Consider the following 17,417-nt stretch of genomic DNA (forward strand, 5'->3'; position numbering starts at 1 on the left):
ATCACCTCACTGTTGTGCTTGTGTGTGAGACTGCGTATGCTTCCTCTACACCTGCCGGCCTCTCTTCTCCCGTAACTGTCTTGTTGAACAAGGATCCGTCACCAAAGATGAGGGCAGCGGAAGCGCTGGTGATTCTCTCTCCCCTCGCCACGTACGCCAGTGAGGAACGCCGCCTTCCTCCTAGCACGTCCATGCAGTGATGCTGTGCCATCCCTGAATCTCCGTGCTCTTCCTTCCCTTTTCCCCTCCCCTTGTGCGACTGCTTGCCGGGAGTGAAGGTGCTTGCCATCGTCACTCTCACCACATCAAGTGTCTCCCCATCAGTACCACACACACACACACACACACACCACTGAACCAATCAAACACTATTATTTCTCATTCGCCTTCTCGAAAGCCGCCATCTTCGTCCCACTTCTTCTCTCTCCCGCAGGTTCCCGCGACATCCAACATATCCAGCCGAACCTCACAACACTCCCTCTCTCCCACCCCCACCCCCGCAAGCACAAAGCACCATATTCTTCCTTCTGCCACCCATCCTCGACACCTCCTGTGGAAGAGGAGACGAACGGAGGACGAAAGAAAAACGAAGAAAAACCGAAAAGGGCGACGCGTAGTCTCACAACGACCTGCCGCGTTGTTGTGACCTCGGCGCCCTCTTCGTTTGCCCTCCTCTCTCTCTCTCTCTCTCGCATTTTCGTCTTGCGCTTATCTTTTTCGCTGTTGCTGTACCTCTTCAACGTGTCCGTTCCGCTGCCTCACACTCTGGCTGATACCGACACACCCACATCGAGGAGTACGGCGACCGCTTTGTGAGGGCAAACGCGCGCGCACCGAGTGAGACACAAGCAGGCAAAGACGTACTAGACAGTCTGTTTGTGTCTCCTCTCCATATCCTCTCACTACTCTGCCTGCGGCGTTGCTTTCCCCTCCCCCTCACGCACACCGAAATCGCACAAACCTTCGGCTATTTATACTCGGCCCCCTTTTTTCGCCCGTTCCGACTCTCGTCCCCCTGAGAGACATCGAGGAAGACGCAAGGAACTCGGCGGATAGCGAGGGACGGACAGAGAAGCCCCCCTTCCCTCCCTGGTGTCTGCTCCCGTTCAGCCAACAGCACCACCCTTCTCTCTTCTCCGTTGCTGTTTCTCGCTCCAACACAGATCCCAGCCGCCACCACCACCGAACAAGGGAAAGGAGGCACACATACTTTCACCGCATTCAACATGAGCGGCGCAGGTAACCTCCGCAGCAACCGCCGTCGGGAGATGGACTACATGCGGTTGTGCAACTCAACGCGCAAGGTGTACCCGTCCGACACAGTGGCCGAGTTCTGGGTCGAGTTTAAAGGTCCGGAAGGCACGCCGTATGAGGATGGCACCTGGATGCTTCACGTTCAGCTACCATCCGATTATCCGTTCAAGTCACCGTCCATCGGCTTCTGTAACCGCATCCTGCACCCGAACGTCGATGAGCGTAGCGGCAGCGTCTGCCTCGACGTCATCAACCAGACGTGGACCCCTATGTACCAACTGGAGAACATATTCGACGTCTTCCTGCCGCAGCTGCTGCGCTACCCCAACCCATCAGATCCCCTAAATGTGCAGGCCGCGCACCTCCTCCACGCCGACCGCGTCGGCTTCGATGCGCTGCTCCGCGAACATGTGAGCACCCACGCCACACCACAGAAGGCGCTCGAGTCGATCCCGGAAGCGTACAGGCCACATGACAACACGCATGAGGAAGAACCAGACGAAGCCAACGCCAAGGACACGGCCTCTGACGGCCCTGTGAATGCGGGGCACTCGAAAGGATTGACGGACTCCTCCGTGACACCGACAGAGGACCACCGAGTCATGCACGACGACATAGCCATCGACGGCGACGAGGACGTAGAGGCCGAGTACGAGCCGGAGGAGATCGATCTTTGATACTTTGTTGCGATCGCCTCGTATACCCGCCGCTTACTCGCACGCTCGAGGCATTCCTCGTGAAGGTATGTGCGCTCACCGTCGGCCTCCTTTCCGAGCGCCCTCTCTCGCCGAATTTTGGGAGACTCGCCCGACGAGGCGGTTCATGATGCCTCGATATGGGTCCTCCATTGCGAGATGGGAGGTGTGCTTCTGGCGCTGCTGCCTCTGGAACCCTCCGGCAGCGAACAAAAGAGTAGATGCCGAAGCGACAACGAAAAATAAAGCTGCACCGTCGATCGTTGCTGTGTGCGTGCGTGCCTATGTTGGAGCGTGCTGAATTCGCAGACTCCCCTGTCTTCGTGCGCATCCGTCTCGCACCCCCTTGCACTGCTTCCCACCCACCCTCACGAAATTCACACATGCATAGGCATCGGTACAACCCCTCTTCGCTTCACTATGTTTTGTGTTTCTTTTCTTTTTTCCTTTGTTTTGCGCTGTTTTACCTCTGCTTCCACTCTCTCCTTTTCTTTCCCGGTTATCATCTCCGTTCTTGTTCTCACATTTTCTTTTCCTTCGCTGGCCGGTTTTGTTGGCGTTTGTTTGTTCGTTGCTCTTCCCTTCTGTTTTCGATGCCGTTGTTGTTTCTTTTGCTGCTGCTGATTTCAGATCTCTGCTTACTTGCGTTGGTGCCTACATGTATGCTGGTTTCAATGAGGGTGTTGGTGGTGTGTGTGTGTGGGGGGGGTACGGCTGCTGTGGCTCGCCCGTTCGATGGTTGTTTATGTGTCTCTGCTGTCGCTCACTGCGTGTCGCTACGGATGTTGTAGCGTTTTTTTTGTTTTCGATTTCCTCTTTGAACGTTTCATTTTGCGTCTTTGTAGGTGCGTGTGCATGTTTCTATCCTTTCCATCTCTACCCCTCCCCCCCCACTCGCAGACGAGCCCGCAGTGTCTGACGTTCTCGACCTGGATGGCGAACAGAGAGGCGAAAAAGAGAGAGAGCGAGACCTCAGTACACGGAACGGCGAGCGTGCATGCAGCAACTCGCACAAATGCGTCCGCCACCATGGAAAATAGATGCGCGGGTGGCGAAGCGGGGTGATGAATGCATCTTCATGCGTTTTAATGGTGAGGCGATTCCGATCTCCCTGTCACACGACCGCGCATACACACCATGGCTTCTGTTGTTGTTCTTGTTGTTTCATTCATTGCACTTCTTCGCTACCTTCCCCTTCTCCCTCGCTGGCGAAGGCGTTAGAAAACGAAGAACAACAGCGAAAAAGGTGGTCGCCGCCAGAGGCAACGCATAAACAGCAAGAATAGCAATGGTTCAATCAACACCGCCGGAGTGCGAGCCGAAGGAGGAGACATTTTGTGGAGCGCGCTGCAAGAGCGACAGCGAGAGCGGCAGGAGGATGACATTGTGCAGACTCGTCATGTGTCCCAGCATGCGATCGTGTGCGCTCATTCCTGCTCTTTCACGTGACCCCCTCAACCAAAAAGGCGACAGTAACTCGTCTTCGCCTTCCCATCTCTTTTTCGCTCTACCTGTCCACTGCGTGCGTGTGTCTGGGTGTGCCCTCCCTCTCTCCTCTCCTTGCTAACTTGTCTGTATGTTCCTTCTGCGTTTCTATGTTGTCTTTGAGTGCGAGATGGCTGTGACATTGCTTTACTTTGCTTGTTTTTTTTTTTCTTTTATTCTGTGGGATGAGGCCGGGAGTCGTGTAGCTGATTTCCCGCCTGTTTTTTCTCAGCGTGTCGCCACTCTGTTTCTTTTTCCCTTGTTTCATGTGCCTGTGCGTTTCGACGTTCCCGCCCGTTTGTTTTGTCCACCATGTTTCTTCGACTTGTCTTGTTGTCTTTGCTCTTTCAACTCCTCTTCATGTTCACTCGCGCAACACTTCTGCGCATCTTTTCCGCCTGAGGCGGCGCGCGCCTACCGAAACAACCACAAAAAAGGAATAGCAGCACGTGGCATGGTGTTAAACTCGTTTGCCCGTTCCAACACAAACATACTTCGCCGTCCCACACGCGCACACGCGCATACATGTATACCTGTGCGCTCCGTAGTTCCATGATGGATGTTGACACCTGGACACGCGCTGCGTGTAGTTTCCCCTATCACTTCAGTCTGAATCGACCAATGACTCTTTGAAAATTGTTTTATTGCGCCAAGAGCTCAGATCGTTTGATATTTGCATCTGTGTGCATCCCTGTGTGTGTGTGTATGTGTGTGTGTGTTCTCGGCGAACGCCGTAGCACTCGCTAAGACATTATTACTTCTTTTTCTTCTTGCGCTGTTTTCCTTGCTGTTTTTGCTTTCCATTCTTGTGCTTTTCGGGCTCCGTTAAACTTTCGGATGATGCCAGCCACTTCACCGTGGTATCAGGGTGTAGTGCTCACTCTGTGGGAGGTCAGCAACCTGCGGCCTGCCGTTGGGCACGGTTTCGGCCTTTTGGCGTTAGCAGACGTGTCCGCACAGGAACTTTGCCGAAACGATGTGCTGGCATGACCAAGCTTGTACCACCTCGGCACGAATGGCGTCTGCGATTCAACGCATATAAACAAGGATATTGAGCTCACGAGACGGGAACCGGCGATGCTTGCCCAGTTGCGCGCGTGCAGGTGTCCGCACTGTTGGTTCCTGCAGTGGCGGGTGACTGGAGGTGACCGCATGGGGTGCCGATGGTGTGCTGCCTACTACACCGCTGGCACCGTGGGGGTACCCCTGCACCTCCTGGTGGCATGAACGGAACTGCCAGATGGGGGGACAGCGAGCCACCCGGGCAGCAGCGTTGCCCTGAGGCAGGCCCCGGCACCGAAAACGCGAGCCCCGCGCGCACGCGCTGCGAATGACCGCTGGTACGGTGTGTCCCGCCCAAGCAAGGCATGGAGCGGTGAGCAGGGCGCGGGCGATGGTGGAGAGGGGCGCGCAGAGATGCACAGTGATGAGCCCCAAAGTGCATGTGTGCGGAACGTGCGGCATCTCCTGCATCGGACCGGGTGGGCTGATGTGGCGCAGACGCCGGAAGCATGAGGGGACCACTCCGGGCTGCATCGCCGAGTCCCCCAGACTCCGATGTGGAGAGTCGCCGCACCACATTGAGGAACGCCGCGGCCTGAGGCGACGGAGGGAGAAGCATGGCACACAGGCAGGGTGTGCAGGGGGTCTCCGAGGGCACTGGCCTGCAGCTGGCCAACTGCCTCGCTGAGCTCATCCGGCACGCGCCTAGGCCTGCCCCTAATTACCCGCACGCCAGACGCCAGGGGGCTCCGCCCCTCGACCAGGACCCCGGAGGTGGTCTGCTTGGATCAAGGTATGCAGTCCAGCCAGGTCCGTCTGGCGCCGATCGCGCAGCACGTATCCGAGGAAGGACGAGAGGTGCCCAGTAGAAGCATGGCTCAATGCAGCGACAGGACGGCTTGTCCTAGACGAGCAGGGCTGAGCCGTGGCGCAGCAGAGGTAGGAGAACTGCAATTGTGTGTGCGCATAGTTCTTGACCTGCTCGTGGCAGAATGGTCACGTGGTCGAGAAATCTCTAAAGCTTTTTATCTCACTGCCGCTGATGCTACGAGTGTCTCTCGTGTGTGGATGAAGGGATGCAAGGTCACAATCGCGCACAGAAGCAGGTTTGTTGTCTTTCATGAGCCCTCCGTAGTAGGCAACGATGCGCGCAGAAACCCAGAAGCGGCTGTGGAGCTTGCGTGTATGCGCGCCTGCACACCCGCACATAGTTTCGCTGTTCCTCATGACGTGCGTGCAGTTGCGTCTTGTCGTGTTTAGGACTTCTTTTTTTTTACTTCCTCTTTGCGGCTGTGTTCTTTTTTTTTGTTTTTGCATTTTCACTTCTTTGTTGAATGTGCGTCTGCGTCTGCGTCTCTGTCTGTGTGTTGTCGACACACGCGGTTGTTGTTGTGCGTCCCTCTTGTTCCCGTCTTCTCTTCTTTCCCTCTTCCGCCCCCCTCTGTCTCTCATTCTTTTTTGTTTTTCTTCTCGAAGCTGAGAGAGAGGGATGGGGGGTGTTGGTGATCGGGGGTGCACGCCATTCTGCAAACGGTTAATCTTCTCTCCTGACGTAACTTTGCTTGCGTACGTGTGGCAGCTGCTCTTGCTGGACTGTCTTTCGTTCTCTCACACGCACACACGTGGCCTCTCTTCTTGGGTGCTTGGCGTGCACCCAACGCCGCGTCATCTTTTTCGACCTTCGCGTTTCTGATCCGCGCGCTCATTCCTCTTTGTTTTTGTCCTGTTCATTTTTTTTTCACCTCCGTTTCCGTTTTTTTGTTGGTCCCGCTCTTCTTTTGCTACCCGTCTTCTTTTCTTCGTGAGCGTGTTGGGGCATCGGTGTATGTGCGCTTGCGCGTCTGCTCTTCCTCCACCATCATGTGTCTCTGCCTCGGCCTCTCCCACTCTTCCCGCTCTTCTTGACGAGGAAGTGTGGTGGTGTCATTCATCTCGTATCTGCGCGCCATTTTTCGTGCTATTCCTCGTGTTTGTGCAAACTTAGCAAGCCCGTCAAACGCCGCGTCTCAAGTTTGTGGGGCCACCTATGCAGAGCCGAGGGGACTGTTTCTCGCGTCTTTGTCTTGCCGAGTAGTGCGCAGCGCTGGTGCGCCACACGCGCATCCGCACATCACTGACGCCGCCTTGCAAGCGCACGAGTCGGCTTGTACCTCTTGAAGAAGCGAAAGAAAACGCCCTTCTAACGTGGCGGAACAAACAGTGAAGCTTGCATGTCTCATAAACGACGGAAAGAGACGAAAACAAGAGCAGCATGGGGCTTCAGCCCGCACGGAGACACCAAAGAGGGAGAGCGATGTGTGCACTATCTCTCATGCACCTCTCTGCCGCACGCGACTGTTTGGAGCTAATGTGCCGTCGCCCTTCTCCCCCTCCGTGCGCGGCTTCTCTTTCGACCTTTGGTCGAGGTAGATGAGGAGAGAGGCCAGCATGTGCCTGTGTCTCGGTGCTTAGGAGAGGAAAGGGCAATGTAGTTTGGCGCACCTGCTCGCCACCACTGCGTTAGTGGTACGCCCTTCCACTATTGCAGTCGTGTCTGTGTATCCGCCTCCACGGTACAGCTGGCATTGCGTGCCCCGTGCGCGGCTGCCTCGCAGCGGCCGACGTTCTTCGTGGTGCTCGCGCGTTTCACATTGCCTCTCTCTCTGCGGCTTCGCATGTGGAGGCTTTGCCCTTTCTCATTGTCATCTCATCCCTCGCACTTTTCTTGTACGAGTGCCCGGTGTTATATTGCCTCATGCCTTCTCTTTGGTGCGTTGTTGCCGCATCACACACACACATATATATATATATATGTATACCGCATTCACCCCTCCCTCGTGCACACACACGTGTGGGAACGTCAACAGCGCAAAACACCGTCATAATGAAGTTACTGATAGAGTTCACATCACACGAACCCACTCCCCCTCCCCTCCCCCGCATGCACATACATACACCCTAACACCTGGCTGGTACATGTGAGCCCGCAAGGGTACACCGCCCTCTTTGATCCGTTGTTGTTGTTCGTTTTTTTTTTGTTTTTCGTGCTGTGCCCTTGCCGAGCAGAAGTCTTGTGTGACTGGTACGCACACGGCGACGAAGCGCTGCCGGTAATTCCATCAAGAGGTTCCGGTGTGAAGCGTTTAGCCTCCATGCCGTGCAACGTGTCATGCTCTACCTCCCCGAACAGCGTGACCGGCGAGCCGCGCTTTATTATGGATTTTAGCATGAACAAGGTGGCCAAGTACTTCCGTCTATTAGGCTACGACACGCTCTGCTCGCGCGACGTGCCACAGGCCAACCTCATCCCCACCGCCTGCGCTGAGGGCCGAATACTTGTGACATGCAGTCGGCCACTAGCACGCAGCGTGCAGCTGCACAACCAACGTGTGCGCACCATGCGGCTTGGCATTGCAAAGGCGATGACAGGCGCTGCGCATCACGTTATAGCGTACGACTCGGATGGGGAGTCCATCTACTCGGAGGACAGCGAGGAGGTGGACGTCGAGCTGCGGTGCCTCTTTACTCAGCAGTGGTGTAGCGGCGAGTTCAAGCGCGCTATGATCGAGCTCATTCAGCAGGCTGGGGTGACGTACGACCTGAACCGGGTTTTCCGCCGCTGCGTGACATGCAACGAGCTTCTTGTCACGATGGAGAAGGAGGAGGTGCGGGGCCGCGTCGTGGCTAAGATTTACGAGATTTACGACGAGTTCACCGAGTGTCCCACGTGTCGAAAAGTCTTCTGGGGCTTTGATGGCGTTTTTGCGATCAACTACAAGAGCTTCCGCTCCCTCAACCTCCTGCGTTCGCTGTGCATCTGCGCTGGAGCCCCTGTGGAGGAGGAGCGGACGCGACTTAATCGGCTTCGCTGCTTTCGCTCGTTTCCCCGTATTGCGAAGGTGCTCATTTTCTCCTACCTGGAGGATGTGGATCTAGCGAACATGACCGTCGTTTTCCCTGCACTGCGCGACCTTGCAGAGGAAGTGCAGGCAAGCCGCCAAACAGGTGAGCCTGTCCGGAAGATGCAGCTCAGAAAGCACTGATCTGACTGCGTTGGTTTGAGGGCGTGCCGACGAGGAGGAAGCGAAAAGAGCCTTTGAAGATGTGTCGCGTCGACATTGTCTCGGTAGCCGCCGTTCTCTCTTAAGGTGAGTGCGTCGCACTGTTTTTGCCACACACTTATGTACACGCACAAGCACACGGAAGGAAAAAGAGCAGAGCAGCAGAGCGAGAGGAAGAAAGAGAAGGAGACCTATGTGCTGCTGCTCTGCTCTTACTAGCTCGTTTGGAAACCTTCTCCACGTTGTTGTCCCTGTTCCACACCCTGACACCGCGCTCATGCATGAGAGGCGTACTGCTCACTGCCTTTTCTTTTAGCTCTTGCCACCAGGACGAGGTCAAGCGTCTTCGACTGTGGCGGTGGGCATCTCCACACCTTGAACGCTGTTCTCAAATTCACATAGACACACACACACACACACACACACACAGCCAGAACCAGAGGAACGTGCGTGAATTGCAGGATGGGCCACGCGAAGTGTTCATTAGGAGATGTCTCTATCGTAACAGCGGAGGCCGGCAGAGCTTCGTCGCTCAGTCGTACCTCCTCGGTGCAAGAAAACCAGTGCCTTCATCTTCTGTTCTCCTTGGTCGCGACGGAGGCGGCGCCGAATGTGCGGGGGCCGCTGCAGCTGTCTCGCTCATCACGACCCCTCTCTTTTGCCATGACTAGCACCACGTCATGCACCCATTTAAACGCCTGTCTTGGACTCACTTGTTTTTTAAACCCTTCTGGTCTTCTCCGCGGATCTCTTGCGCCTCTATTGTGACTTGCACTCACCAATCCTTCTCCTCTCCCTGCACACGCGCATGCAAGCACACTTCCAGGCGGCAAGAGGTGCCCTCCACAGGAAATTCTGTTTTTATCGTGCACACTCTCTCCCTCAAACAGACGTTCAGAATGAGCTTCGCACGCCGGCCAATCACTCCCATCGAGATCTTGCGTAACTGCCGCGGCAAGGAGGTCTCCATCGAGCTTGCGGACGGTGAGACGGTGAACGGCACCGTCATGCGCACGGATCGTGCCATGAACGTGGTAATCAAGCAGTGCACTCGCACTGGCGCTGACGGCGAGTCGTTTTGGAAGTCACGTGAGTGTTTCATCCGTGGCGCCAGCGTTAAAAACGTGCGTATGACGGACAGCGCACTTGTCGCCGTGCCGGTGTTATCGAAGCGTAAGGCGGCGGGCAGCAAAGGCGCCGATACCCGCAAGGAGAAGTCGGTAGCAGGTGGCAAGCGGCCACGGAGGTAGCGCTGTGTCCTTATGGGAAGTGAATCGGCGCCCTCCTGACGGGGGGTGGAGGAGAGGGGACGGCACACCGCGCAGTGCGTGGTATTTCAGGGGTCTGCACCCCATTGTGTGTGGGGACCAGGCAGAGCCCCCACTACCCCAGCCAATGCACAGGCACCGCTTGTGGTGACAGGGTCCGGTGCCTGCGACACAGGGAGGCCAGCGCGATGCATCGCTGCTGATGTCGGTGCCCAGGTCCTGGATGGCGTTGCGCGGGGGCGACCTGCGACGGTGAACGCGTCCGCGCGACCCACATGACCAGGCAGCGTGTCAGAGTGACTGGAAGGCGCACCTCGTGCGCCCCTCGCTGGCCACTGGTGTGGGGAGCCTGAGCCACCCCGCGGCGGGATGCACGAGGCGGCGACCGGCATAGTGGGGGCAACTGTGGTGCTGACTGCGAGGCGGCGCGTGGGTAGAGCTCGAGGACAGGGGCCGTGCTCGGATGGCTGGGTCGGCGCACGGCTGTGATGCGTGTTGAGCTCTGCTTCGCGCGACGCGATGGACCCTGCGACATGCCGGGCGAGTAGGGTGGGGCTGCACTCATGCTGTACGGCAGTGCATGAACGCTTTGAAAAGAAGCGAAACGACTTTGTGTGCGGGGCGTGGTGGTAAGACCGCACACGTGTGTGACGCCTCCCCGATGGAACTTTTTCTGCTGCTTCTGGTCTGATTGCAAGACTTTCCGCAGATGGTATGCGTGTGCTCGCGTTTCGATTAATGTCATTTCAGGTGTCTGCGGAGGCGCACGAAGGCGCACCACTGTGGCAGGCACGTGAGACGTGCGGAGTTGCGACAAGCAAGGCATGAAGAAAGCGCCCAGGTCGCCACTGTGCGTGTGCGTGTGTGTGTGTGTGTGTATGTGCCGGCGTGGCTGCAAGAGGAACTGCATTTGTGAATGATGCGTAAGGGGCCGTGTTTCACTCTCTCTTTGTAACTGCATGTGTCTGAGTGCGTGCGCGGGTCGCAAGCGGCACCGCGGCGGCCTTTGAGCTCCCCCCGCTCTCAGCGTTCTGCCGTTGTTCTTCATTCTCTGCCCTGTTTCCTTTTCCCCGTCTCTCTCTCTCTCTCCGCTCCTTTCGACCTCACCGTGCACTGCGCTCACGCACACGCACAAAAACGCTTGCACACCTCCGACGCAAACCTTCACGCCAAACTCGTTGTACCCCCCCCATCCACACATGCCTCACTCTGTCTCCCTCTTTCTCTCTCTGCCTTTGGCAGGACGACACCTTAGCGATACACGTGGGAAGGTGTTTTGGTTTTCGTGGAGTGTGTGTCAGTGCACGATAGCAGCGGTACGTTGTGAGTGTTGCTCCCGGCACTCCGTTCCTTTCCCTCCCCCTAAGAAAAAAGAAAAGAGAGGGAGGCGCGCCGCTTGTGCGTGCGCGCGCGCGTGTGTGTCTGTTTGCTGTGACACCGACATCGACAATCGACGACCATATCTGCTTCTTCCTTTCGATTCTCGTTTTCCACTTTTTTTTGTTTCGTGTTCCGGTGCGTGCGCGCTTCCGCGCGTTGTGAGCGGTCTCTCTCCCCTCTCCCTATCCGTGGCGGTTGGTGTGCGTCGGCGGCAGTGGAAGGCGCAAGCCAAGCAGACGCGGAGGAAAAGAGGCGTCGTTGTGTAATGCTAGGCAATAGCCAGCACACTCTTCTCAGCACAACTTGTGGCCTGCACGGCCTCCCTCTTAGCTATCAAAGCAGCAGCAGCAGCAGCAACACGAGAGGCCCCGCGAGCGGCGAGCGTCAAGGAATGAACCCTGTCACTGGAAGCATTCCGGGAGTCGCGAATGGCGCGCAGATGATGTCGCCGACGTTTCCGTCGCCCCATAGCCTATACAGCCCGCAGCACCACATGGATGTGTACCGCACGAACGGCAACCTTTCTTTGGCGGCAGACCCGTTCCCCGTGACGCCGTACACCCCCATCAGTAGTCTCTTCATGTCTCCCTCCGTGCGCAACTCGCTGACCACCCCGCACTCGGTGCGGCCGCGTCGCCCGGTCACACACGTCACGTCATCGAAGTTCTCCATGTACACCACCATCTACAACCTGGAACCGGAGCCGAAGCCAAGCGTGATGATGCCCAAGGTGCGCATGCAGGTATACCAGACGAGTGCGCGGTACACCGGCAAGGACATTCTTCTGCGACGGCTTGTGAACGTTCCGGTGAAGGAGGAGGAGTGTGCGGCGGTGAAAGAGGCACTGCGGCAGTATCGGCACCCCAACCTGGTGCCACTGACGAACCTCTTCGCCACGGAGGAGTTCGTGATGGGCAGCACTGACGTGATCATGGAGTACCGCTACATGTCCGGGGCAAAGAGTTTGCAGGAGGCCTTCTTTACAGAGGGACGCCGCGCAACGGAGGGGCTGCTGTGGTCCTTCACATGTCAGCTCGTCGGCCTTCTCCGCTCCTTCCACGAGACCCTTATCCCGTTGCACGGCTTGCACTGGTCAAAAATCATCTACGTCGAGACGACCGGGCGATTCTACTTCACCGGCTTGGGACTGACAGACCTGCTAGAACCGCGCGGCACGACGGTGCAGCAGCACATCCTCATGAAGCAAGACATTCAAGCCCTCGGCTTTATCCTCTTCCAGCTCGCCTCTCGTAACCTCAATGTCAAGCTGGAGACCTTCACGAACAAGCAGCCGCTGCCCGGCTTCTCACAGAGCTTTTGGGAGCTCATCAAGACATGCCTGGAGGGGCACGCCGACTCTGCGCAGCTGTGCCACGCTCTCGGTGAGCGGATGTCGATGGAGGTGGGCCACCAGGAGGGGCACACGGACTTTCTAATGTCTCAGTGCCAAAAGGAGATGCACAACGGCCGTGTGATGCGCCTGCTCATCAAGCTCAGCTTTGCTCTAGAGTCGCCGGCGGAAGTGCACGAGTACACGTCGGAGAATCAGCGCTACGTTCTGCGCCTCTTTAACCAGTTCCTCTTCAACCAGGTGGATGAGCAGAACCGAGTGAACGTGGACTGGGGCCACGTGTACCACTGCCTGAACAAGCTGGACATCGGCTCTGACGAGACGATCCAGCTGATCGGCACGGACACCAGCAACACCGTGCTCGTGGTGAGCTACGCTGACTTGCGTGCCATGCTGGACAGCGTTTTCGATCGTGTGCAGCAGGTGTCGCAGATGACGACGGACGTCGACCCTCAGCGGTACACCATGACACCTGGTAGCATATAGACACCGCAAGCAAGAGGGCCGCGACGTGGGGGCGTCGGTTTGCTCTTTGTGCGCATGCGCGTGTGGCTCTCGATTGAGTTTGTCCGTGCAGAATGGAGCGCGATGCTCATCTTCGTTTTCTTTTTTCGTCCTCTTCCCCGTTGCGTTTTGCCTTTCTTGGTATTTGCCGCCGCTGTTGCACTCTGCGTGTGCGCAGGAGGGAGGCGAGGGAGGAGGAGAAGGAAACCGATAGGCATGCACAAGTTCTGCGAGTTGGGCGCCTGTGGGCCTGTGTGCGTGTGTTTGTATGTTGTTATGCCGTTGCTCTTTGTCTTGGGTTTCTTGTTGTCCGTCTCTTGGAGGGGGTGTAGGTGTGTGTGTGTGTGTTGTCAATGCGCGGGGCACAGGTTCTCCGTTGCCTCATTCATCAAACGTTGGTGCTCTATTACTACAGGGGACTGCGTGTCTGTGTGCTTGTGTGTGGGGAGTGCTTGTACACGGAAAAGTGGGGACGGTTGCTGACCGAGAAAGAGAGAGAGAGAGAGACATTGGAATTCACGGTCTGGTCTGTCAAGCATGATTTGCACGATGCATGGGCACAGAGTGCAACCGCACCTTCCCGACGCCTATGATGGGGGCGTGAACGGCAAAGGCGTGCATCCTCTCAGTGCGAGTACGCGTGTGTGTACGCCTGATGCTGGCCTTGATGCGAATGACGTAGCACCTTGTGGGTGCGTCTATGTGTGCGCGGTGCGTTTTTCTCCAGGTTCACCCACCCATCCACACACACACACACACACACACTTTCGCCCTCTTTCTACGTTGATGTTCACGTACGCGTGTGTGCGCACGTCGGCCGCGGTGGTGGACCACAAGCGCTAGGGCCGGTGCTTGCTGTTCTATGTTTATTTTTCTTGCTCGCATCCTCTCCGTTGCTCTCGTTCTTTTGTGTGGATTCGTGGCGACACGCGTTCTGTATACGTGCGTGTGGGATCGCGCGTGCCGGGTGGTGTCCGTGCTTTGTTATTGGGCCCAATTTTTTTTTCTTTGTATCTCATGATGTGTATGTGTATGTGCGCGTGTGCGTGTGTGTGTGTGTGTCGTCTGCCTTTCCACTGTTATTTTACTTTTTTTTTCCTTTTAGCTCTCTCATCTTTGCCCTCCTCTCGCTCTCCCCGTCTCTCATCCTCGCCCCTTCGAATGTTTTGTTTTGTTTTTGTTGTTGTTGTTCGGCCCTCCTCCCTCTTCCTCGCTTTCCCACCCTCGTGTCGCTTCCGCGCTGCCCCCCCCCCTTCCCCCTTCCCCCTTCCCCCTCTGTTTCCCGTATTCGTTCTTGTGGTGCTGATCGCTGGTCTGTGTATGCTTCGCCGCTTTGCCTTTTCCGTCCATCTTGACGCTGTTCGAGATCGCAGTTGAGGGGAAGCGGTGGAAAAGTGTCTATGCGTGTGTGCGTGTGCGCGCGTGTAGGGCAAGCCGGCAAACGGCCTCGAGCGCAGACACATAAACAGCGTGTGAAGGAGAGCGAGGGAGCTAGGGATGAGTTGACCATAGAATGAAGGGATGAGGAGAGAGCGAGAAACGGCGAGAGACAGAAGGAATACTTTAAAAGCACCAACAAACAAAGAGACGAACAAAAAAAAAACAAGAAAACGAGACAGCAGCTAGCAACATAGAGACGAGGCTACCGGGAGGGGCCTGCCACCGCTGTTGCCGTCGTCGTGGCATCTCACGCCCCCTCCGGTGTTACTCTTGTTGCCTCAGGCTGTTCCGGGTCGCGCCGTCTCTGAGATGCGCAAAGCCCGACTGAGCGGGGCTTCTCCCTTTCCCATGCATCTTCTGCGATGCTCGTGCGCACCAGTGGCGTGGAGAGGCAGACTGTGATCCTTCCGAGTGACACCATCCCCCTCACTCAGGGCACAGCTACGCCCGCGGCGATGCAGAGGAATTCGGTGAAGGAGCTCGGTTCTGTATGCGGGTATGCTTTCTTGACTGTGTACTGCTCGTAGACGGTACGCTCCGACTCACGCGCGCACACCTTCATATTCAAAGACGTGCGCTACGACTGAGGTCCTTGACCAACCATGCAGTGCATCTTTCGTAGAAGGCGAGTTTCCCTTGCTGCGCGCTTCAACCTGATAGGGATCCCAACAGCACTTCTCCGTCACTCTCTCTTTTTTGATCTCTCTCTCTCTCTCTCGTTGCTCTGCGCGCGTGTCGGTGCCCTCTTAGCGGTATCAGCATCCTCGAACCTTGCTGTCCACGTTCGACAGCAAAGGAGGAACCCCGCTGCACTTGAGTTTCGTGCCCCTGTGCCGAGTATTTCGGGCGTGCATTCCTTTCTTGCCACCCCCTCCCCCTCCGCTCGCTCTGCTATCGCAGAGACAGTGCGGGTCCCTCTTTTTTTCGGTCTTCTCCCGACCGACGCCCTCTCCCCCACTTCCATTCCTTGCGCTCTTTGAAACGCAGAGGCAGCAGCATGTCGGGATGGCGGCGATGACCAAAGACGTGATTGTTGCCTCGTGCAAGGCCAATGGCGGCTACGCCGCGCCATGTCTCAACGACCAGCTCTTTCTTCACTGCTGTGGTTTTACCTCGATTCAGAATCTGGAGCCGTACACGGACGTGAAGGTGCTGTGGCTCGAGCAGAACGCGCTCTCCGAGCTCAGCGGCCTGGAGAGCCAGAAAGATGCTCTCGTTTCTCTCTTTGTGCAGAACAACTTCATTCGGTCACTGTCATCGTTGACGGCGACTCTCCACGGCCTGCGCGTGCTGAACGTGTCGCACAACTACCTGACCTCTCTCCACGGCATTGCCGCGGGGTGTCCGTCTCTGGAGACGTTGCAGGCGTCCCATAACCAGCTCACGTCTCTCGAAGTGTGCGAGGAGCTCTGGCAGCTGGCTGGCAGCCTCACCAGTGTTGATTTGTCCTTCAACCGTATCGAGACCGCCCGCGAGCCGGCCGGCAGTGCCGTCGCAGCCCTCTGCGCTACCGCCACCACCGCGGCCGTGAGAGATTCAGGGTGCACTGCAGACGACGACGATGTTCGCATCGTCGACGCTTCGGTCATCAGCGCCGTCGCACCCGCCGCTGCCCCCACCACGGCACTTGCGCTTCCCAAGCCAGAACCGCTCGCAATAGCGCAGTTTTTCCAGCACCTCCCGCTCGTCAGCGTCATCTATTTCCAAGGCAACGGACTGTCCCACCGCTTGCGTCACTATCGACGCAACATGATCCTGCACCTGCCCGCCCTCACCTACCTCGATGACCGTCCCGTTTTTCCAGAGGAGCGCCGTGTGACGGAGGCGTGGGGCCGCGGCGGGGACACGGCCGAGGCGGCCGAGCGTGCCACGATCCGCGAGGAAAAACGTGCCCATCTCACCCGGTGCGTGATATTGCTGACAGAGCAGCGAGAGGAGCAACGAGTGCTGCGGGATCGTCTGACGCGGCAGCTTGACCAGCGCCGCGCGCAGGAGCTGGAGGAGTTGACGCAGCGGCGCCGGCGCGACCGCGACGACCGCGCCGCCGTGGAGTCTGCAGAGTCTGTCGCCCGTGACGTTGTGGCGAAGGCGGAGCAGGATGCTCGCTGGGACGTCGAGGAGCTCTACCAAGAGGCCCACAGGGCCATGTTGGTGACCGAGACGGAGCGCCGCCACGCCTACGAGCAGCATGTAGCTGTGACAGAGGCTGCGCAATCCGCGGCGCAAGAGGCGGTGACAGAGCGCAAGGCGGAAGCTGGTGCTGACAGCGGCGACGACGATAGCAACACCGCCAGTGCTGCCGCGGCTGCTGCCGTAAAGGTGCTCGAGGACGCGGCGACGTGCTCGCCCGACGGATTCTCCTCCACCTGCCGGGACAGTGATGTCAGCGACACGATCGCGACGACACTCGAGCCGCCTCTCTCCCCACCTTCAAGCGTTCTTGCCGCACTACTGCAGTTGGATGACGACGTTCTGAAAGAGATGGAGATGGAGATTGAGCGCGTGCTCCATGACGTCAACTCCAGCGCACACCCCACCAAGTGCGCTTCGACCGCCCCGGGCGCTGGGGCAGAGGAGCTCGATGAGAGTCGCGCCATGTTTTCAAGCCGCCAGGTCTGGGATCGCGCCGCGTTGCGGATGGAGAAGAATATGCGCGTCGCGGTAGGACACGTGTCGAAGCAGCTGCAGGCGCAGCGGAAGCAGCAGCGGCGCCGCAGCTCCGACGTGCAACAGGAAGAGGTGTGGCAACGCTTCGAGCAATGGAAAGCGCGCCGGGCCTCTCAGCCATTGGATTCGTAAGACGATGCGAGAAGGAGAGACGGAGCAGGAGGATGCCACTCTTCTTGCTCTGTATTGTGTTCGTTTTCGATTTTTGCTTTGATTACTCCTCCTCCTTCGCCTTTCCCCCTCCCCCTTATAGACTGTGCCACTTGCCTCTTTGCGATTGCTTCTACCGTGGGTTTCTCTGCAGATTGCATGCTTGCTGGCCTTTTCTTTC

At 57.4% G+C, this 17,417-nt stretch overlaps 5 protein-coding genes across 5 annotated transcripts; all 5 read left to right on the forward strand.

Annotated features, from left to right (window-relative positions):
* Nucleotides 1-1,226: 1,226 nt before the first annotated feature.
* LMJF_32_0700 (putative ubiquitin carrier protein 4) lies at nt 1,227-1,931 on the forward strand (the record flags this gene model as incomplete). Its single annotated transcript, XM_001685333.1, has 1 exon — nt 1,227-1,931. The coding sequence occupies one exon, from the start codon at nt 1,227-1,229 to the stop codon at nt 1,929-1,931; it is 705 nt and encodes a 234-aa protein (XP_001685385.1).
* A 5,636-nt stretch (nt 1,932-7,567) lies between these two features.
* On the forward strand, nt 7,568-8,458 carry LMJF_32_0710 (conserved hypothetical protein; the record flags this gene model as incomplete). The annotated part of the gene is made up of 1 exon (XM_001685334.1): nt 7,568-8,458. One exon carries the CDS (start codon nt 7,568-7,570, stop codon nt 8,456-8,458), a length of 891 nt encoding a protein of 296 aa, XP_001685386.1.
* A 698-nt stretch (nt 8,459-9,156) lies between these two features.
* On the forward strand, nt 9,157-9,726 carry LMJF_32_0715 (U6 snRNA-associated Sm-like protein LSm4p; the record flags this gene model as incomplete). The annotated part of the gene is made up of 1 exon (XM_001685335.1): nt 9,157-9,726. The coding sequence occupies one exon, from the start codon at nt 9,157-9,159 to the stop codon at nt 9,724-9,726; it is 570 nt and encodes a 189-aa protein (XP_001685387.1).
* A 1,789-nt stretch (nt 9,727-11,515) lies between these two features.
* On the forward strand, nt 11,516-12,961 carry LMJF_32_0720 (conserved hypothetical protein; the record flags this gene model as incomplete). Its single annotated transcript, XM_001685336.1, has 1 exon — nt 11,516-12,961. The coding sequence occupies one exon, from the start codon at nt 11,516-11,518 to the stop codon at nt 12,959-12,961; it is 1,446 nt and encodes a 481-aa protein (XP_001685388.1).
* A 2,463-nt stretch (nt 12,962-15,424) lies between these two features.
* On the forward strand, nt 15,425-17,218 carry LMJF_32_0730 (conserved hypothetical protein; the record flags this gene model as incomplete). The annotated part of the gene is made up of 1 exon (XM_001685337.1): nt 15,425-17,218. The coding sequence occupies one exon, from the start codon at nt 15,425-15,427 to the stop codon at nt 17,216-17,218; it is 1,794 nt and encodes a 597-aa protein (XP_001685389.1).
* Nucleotides 17,219-17,417: the final 199 nt, after the last annotated feature.

This window comes from Leishmania major, chromosome 32 (genome assembly GCF_000002725.2).
Source record: "Leishmania major strain Friedlin complete genome, chromosome 32".
In the NCBI taxonomy this organism is placed as follows: domain Eukaryota; phylum Euglenozoa; class Kinetoplastea; order Trypanosomatida; family Trypanosomatidae; genus Leishmania; species Leishmania major.